Below are 5,797 nucleotides of genomic sequence, written 5' to 3'. Positions count from 1 at the left end.
ACCTGTAGCCTTATCAGAATTTCCTCATCTGCCGCTGATATCAGAGTGGGCAACTGGACGACGGCGTTGCCTTCAGGCGTGATACATGAGGTGATTGGTACAAGACCAGAGCGTGGGGATTTGAATAGATTCTCTCGATTTTCTGCACACGGTGAAAAGGTTTATGGCGGCGATTGCAGGGGATTTCTTGAATTTCGCAAGTCAATGCCTCCGTCCGGTATCTGAGGGGCTTGTAAAGAGGCCTGGCGCGTAACGGAGGTATATAGACGTTGGTGCTTGTACCACAGGTGGATCACATACCGCGGCGCTGTTTTGCTCTCATGGAAGTGCTGATCAGACTTGGAGGACTGGTGTCCTGTGTCAGTGCTTGGTTGGAGCAGAGTGAAGAGTTCTTCCACGCATGGCCCGTAGGCAACAGATAATAGGTACGGAGTTGTACTACGGTTGAGTTCTGGCCCTCTGCCATTCTTACATACATGTTTCCCTAGTGCCCAGCCCCTAACCACCCCCCCTGTTCGATGATTCCGCACGGCCGCCTGACATGCACGTAGAGCATATGGATAAAGCAATTCTATGATGGGCACAATCAAGGTTTTGCAAATGAGCTTGTCGTCGAGTATCTCATTATGACGAAGACTTAGATGACTTTGTCATAGATAAAGGTAAAAATAACAGAATAATGTTGCTCGATGTCAACGTGCCGTTTAAAAAGGAGGTGAGGGATCAAGTACGAGCCTCTTGGTAAACTATTTATGAAGGCATAGCTATGGGCTTGTAGCTTGGCTAGATATCACCCGCAACAGGTTGCCAGCAATAAAATGTGTTGCTCGCGTCGATGCTGAATTATCATGTCGTATGATCCAATTCATGGCCACCATTGCACGCGGTGACTGCGTCGCCTTAGGTACCTACCATACCTACCTGACCTACCTCATGCTACCTATGGAAAGCTACCTACTCTAAGTACCTAGGTAAGTAGGGCGCATTGCGCTCCTTACTTTCCGCCTGATCCGTCCCTGCTGCAAGTGATGCCAAAACAATTTCCGCAACCTCGTTGTTCTCACTTTTGGTAGCTACACTTTAGTAGCTTCTCAAGTCTACGACACATCCTTTTCTAGTTAACAGTCAATCTCCTCCTTCCCACCAATCCCATTACTTTTAAACCACCGAAGATAGTACCTCAGGTAATTGCGAGAGAATGACGATCTCGGAGAAATTCACGCAAGCTGTGTTGCAGCTGACGCGGGCTTCAAAGACCATCTCGGAGGTACAATCTGTCCTTGCCAACACACAGAAAGCAATGGCAGAGACTCAACATTTCATAAGGCACTCGCAGATCATGCCCCGGGGCGGCAATCACGTATACCACAAGCTCTTCCCACAAAGCGCCCACACCAGCTGATACATAATGCCCAGATTCTGAACAACAAGCCATGGGTCAGCTAGAAACCACGGTCATTGCAAACGTCTTTCACAAATTTGAGCGCCTACCCATCGAAATCAGGGTATATATCTGGACAATGGTCTTGTCGGCTGGGAGAATATGGGAAGTTTATGACGACGCGGACGATGAGGAACCTCGATTCTATAACCCTCGGCCTCCACCACGCATTCGCGGCGCGTGCCAGGAAGCCTGGCGATTTACTGAGGTAAACGGATGCTAGGCACTGAACTACATGTGGTTCAACAAATACCGCGACGTTTTCCTTGTGCCGGATGAGCTCGATTGTGGTTTCATGAATATCTCACTTGTCGAAGAGCTCTTTCCGAGCGTACCCACGATTGCGGTTGACGGCCGTGAGCATTCGATCGACTTGCTATTCAATCATCTCTACGGCCGACGAACCGTCATATTCCTGTTTCGCTTTACGTGCAAAATGCCCGTCGAGCGTATGACATGCCGCACCCCTCACTTCTACACCCTTCGCGAAGGCGATTCCATCGATTATAGGTATACGCCTCTGAATACATTCGCAGAGCGGACTTGGAGGGATTTTAGATGCAGCCAGAAACGGGAATCGACGACGCGGGCTGCAAAGAAGGGTCTCCCGCTTTCCGGCATTCCGAAGTTCGAAGGAGTCGAGATCGTGCGTGAAGTCTCGAGGTGAAGCGGGAACTTAGTGCTCAGATTCGAGAATTGGTCGGCAAGATACCTTAGACAGGATTCATCTCCCTCTGGCTGGCGACAAAGGAACTTGACAGCTTGATGGAAATCCAGGAGGAAGGCATCAGATATTTAGACTATCTACCGCTTCTCGTCGCTAATTTCATACCGAATTTGAATCAATTAGCGATCCACGCATTCGCGAAGATGGTTGCTCACAGGGGAAGCCGAAGTCGGATTAATAAGGCAGCCACCTCACGAGCACAGACCACCGGCGCCAGATGCAGGTGTGGCTGCCACCCATGCTGCTGATTCGTGACAGTGCTGACCCATCACGCGACCCGACCACAGCCGAACTTCATTCCGATGCTGTGAGATTCCATGGACTTCTGGAGCCTCCTGCCTCCTCACCTCCCAAGTTCCGTCTCAAAAGGAGCTCGAGCGACGATGCCATGAACATGCTGCCACAAGACACAATGGCGACGCAAACGATGCGCTCTCTTCCCCCGGCGTGCTCTTCATGGACAATCCCAGGAAGGCCAAGAATCGCCTGGCACAAAGGCGGCTGCGAGGTGAGTGAGAGAGCGAGTGTCTCGCCATCAGCCTTGGCCCCGCCTCCGCGCTGACGCATAACCAGAGAAGAGAGCACAAGAGAAAAGAGAAGCCAGCCGCCGCATTGAGGAGCTTTCCGGTACAGAATTCGATGTCTGGACGACACCGTATTCATCACATCGCCTTAATTCCGCGGACCATTTCCTCCAGCAGCCCGTGTATGAGATCCACCAGACCGGGGCAGATGTCACCCCAGGCAATACATACGATGTGGTTGACAATGCACCCGTCCCGCTGAACGGAGTCGAAGCCAACCCCACAGAGCCCTACGATTATGCCTTTGAGACAGAGATCCCGTCATGGGAGGCACAGCTATTTGAGGAACTCGTCGAGTCGGGCGTTCTCGACAATGCCGCAGCCACAGCGACTACTCCAGCCACGTTCTACGCCACAACCTCCTCCCCGCCGCCCACCAGCGACCTTTGTGTAGCAACGAATCCTGCCGATGCAACTCAGCCCCGCGCCAGGTCAAAAACCAGACTCTCTCAAAGCCAAGAAGCTCTTCAGGCCTTCCGAGCCAAACTCCTGTCCATCTGGACCGAACATACAGGCTGCACAACCCCCACGAAGCACGACAAGCCTCAACCCCTCTTGCATGCCGCCGCTCGCCTGGGCAACTGCGAGATGATGCAGATGCTACTCGACCACGGTGCCGACATCAACGCCCGCGACATTGAAGGCCGCACGCCTTTGCTTGCCGCCGTGGAAGCCTACAAGGGAGATGCCATCATCTTCCTGCTCGAGGCTGGTGTCGATGTCAACGCCCATGACGAGCAGGGACGGACCGCCCTGTCGATGGCTGTCGAGTTTGACTGTGAAAACGCTGTCGACCTATTTCTCCGTCACGGAGCTGACCCAAATTTGGCGGGTTCGGATCTTCTGCGATCGACGCATTCTGGTTTTCTCGAATGGATAGCCAGTCATTGATGAGTGAGCACAGTCTTCTCTGTTGATTACGATTTACGAAACTACGAATCCGGCTTAGCCAGGCGCTACACGACTTCTCACCACTCGAGGAACGACCCGTCGTAGCTGATGAACTTGCCCGAGTGTTCGGCCCTCGTGGCATTGTCAACCTTGGCCACAGAGTTAGCAATATGCAAGGACGGCGTATTCAAGGACCAGGCGAAAAGGCAACCCACAAGCTTTGTCACACCACTGACGCCTGTCCTTCGACGCTGATGGCGGGCCTCCTCGGGCAGGTTGTAGAACTTGATTCCCAGACTTCCCCCATGTCGGTGGGCGACGAATCTGTGAGAGCAGGTCAGCACGGTAGCGCCCCCCCCGGCTATCAGGGCTGGCTCATGTTCTCAACCCGGGGGTCACCGAGATGGCAGTAATGTTGGAGTGCCAGATGTGGATCGACTTGGTGATAAAGTTGAAGCGGCCGCCCTGGAAGCACTATAGGGAACCGGCGGCCATGCGGCCGTTTTCTCGAGGCCGCCGATGGTGGCCATAAGCGTCGAGATGGACACCCACTTGGGGTTCTCGGCCTTGTCGAGCAGCGGCTGCGCGGCGTTGAAGAGGGCCGTGGGCGCGACGGCGTTGACCAGCAGGACGTGCTGGAAGTCGGCTGGGTCGACCGTCTCGAGACCGCCCTGGATACCCGTGATGCCCGAGTTGGCGATGACGATGTCGAGCTTGCTGACGCCCTCGGCCTCGATCTGGCGGATGGCGTCGACGGGGTCCGTCGTCGAGGTGGCTTCGATCTTGACGAGGATGAGGCGCGAGCCCGAGGCCGGCGTGATGGCCCGCAAGTCCTTGGCTGTGTTGGAGTCAAGGTCGCGGATACTGCCGATGACAATGTGGTTGGGGCGAGCGAGGAACGTTGTGAGGAATCCACGGCCGAGACCTGTGTCATGTTAGACGAGCCGGCCTTGTCAGTACCTAGGTTAACGAGGCGTGACTTACCGCGGCCGGCGCCGGTGATGAGAACGTTCGTGGTGGAAGACATTGTATGGTGTAGAGGCACTGTCAAGAATGGAAGTTGAGGGAGCTTGATCGGGATATGCTGTCTGCTATGAAGGGCGGTGATGATTGCTTCAATGTAGAACACATCATACCAAACCGGCGTCTTCCTGCGATACTTATATCAGAATTCTGTGCTATCCTGATGCCTGATTCCTGTCGTTTCACGCATCGCACCCATGCACATCGTGACCGACGATGTGCCGTTTACGTGTCCCTCGCTTCTCATCAATGACGCTGCAGCAAGAAAGCACTCGCCATGTCCAATAGCCTGTAGCGCCGCCCCCTTCACAGCACGAAGTGTCCCCCACCCGATCCAGTGGGCGAAATGAGTCTAGCGCTATGCAAGGTCATCGCTCACTGTGCAGCATCTCCGCCCGTGGTACGATGGGGCTCCGGCCGGAGTTTGCCTAGCGTGCTGCAGCGTGTTCCATGGCCATGATCCTCTTCTCTTGTTTCGTAAGCGGAGACGTGAGGCTTTGATGATGAATCACGGATGAGAGCGGCACGAGGCCTTGAGGCTGATCAATCGACGCATCACCGAGGTATGGCGAGTGCGCTGTGCTGGGAACTAAGACTGGATTCTAACTTTCACCCTAGGGCTATGCTTCTCTTCACTTCAATCACATTATCTGCGATCAGCACGTCATGCATGGCTACCCCTCCCTGGTGAGTAGTTCAAGGATGGTGGATACTGGACTTCTCAGCTTCAATGGTCCCCCGAAGAAAGAGCCAGCGTATACCACAGGCCAAAGTTCAGTGCGGTACCGCCGCTGCCCCTCTCGTTGAGGGGTCTGTTCACCTGCTCCAGTTTGTTCCGCAACTTTGTGCTTTCATAATTCCCTCAGCCAACCCTCGGCTTCCATCGGTTCGGTGGTGTAGTTGGTTTATCACGTCAGTCTAACATGGAGATGCCCTCGGGCCATCACGAGTTCACTGAAGGTCGGGAGTTCGAGCCTCCCCTGAATCACTTTTTGCCTGTGCAACAGGCGGGACTTGAGGTTGGACTCTACTTCATTCCTTCGCAGCAGCTTGCTTGGCGTCAAATTTTTATTTTCTTGAAGATCTTTTGAAATGTTTTTGTGTAAGGTCTAAGCCCCATAACTAAGATCG

At 53.9% G+C, this 5,797-nt stretch overlaps 2 protein-coding genes and 1 non-coding gene across 3 annotated transcripts; 2 read left to right on the top strand and 1 right to left on the bottom strand.

Moving 5' to 3' along the window:
* Positions 1 to 1,676: 1,676 nt before the first annotated feature.
* Positions 1,677 to 3,643, top strand: VDBG_04988 (conserved hypothetical protein; the record flags this gene model as incomplete). The annotated part of the gene is made up of 3 exons (XM_003005336.1): positions 1,677 to 1,797; positions 2,372 to 2,676; positions 2,867 to 3,643. The coding sequence occupies 3 exons, from the start codon at positions 1,677 to 1,679 to the stop codon at positions 3,641 to 3,643; spliced, it is 1,203 nt and encodes a 400-aa protein (XP_003005382.1).
* A 395-nt stretch (positions 3,644 to 4,038) lies between these two features.
* On the bottom strand, positions 4,039 to 4,670 carry VDBG_04987 (aflatoxin biosynthesis ketoreductase nor-1; the record flags this gene model as incomplete). The annotated part of the gene is made up of 2 exons (XM_003005335.1): positions 4,039 to 4,568; positions 4,628 to 4,670. 2 exons carry the CDS (start codon positions 4,668 to 4,670, stop codon positions 4,039 to 4,041), a joined length of 573 nt encoding a protein of 190 aa, XP_003005381.1.
* An 881-nt stretch (positions 4,671 to 5,551) lies between these two features.
* VDBG_15100 lies at positions 5,552 to 5,654 on the top strand. The gene has a single exon. It is a non-coding gene; the product is annotated as a tRNA-Val (tRNA).
* The last annotated feature ends 143 nt before the right edge of the window (positions 5,655 to 5,797 follow it).

This window comes from Verticillium alfalfae, genomic scaffold (assembly GCF_000150825.1).
Source record: "Verticillium alfalfae VaMs.102 supercont1.5 genomic scaffold, whole genome shotgun sequence".
NCBI lineage: Eukaryota > Fungi > Ascomycota > Sordariomycetes > Glomerellales > Plectosphaerellaceae > Verticillium > Verticillium alfalfae.
The sequence above is the reverse complement of the archived record's forward strand: the minus strand, read 5'-3'. Positions and strand labels throughout refer to the sequence as shown.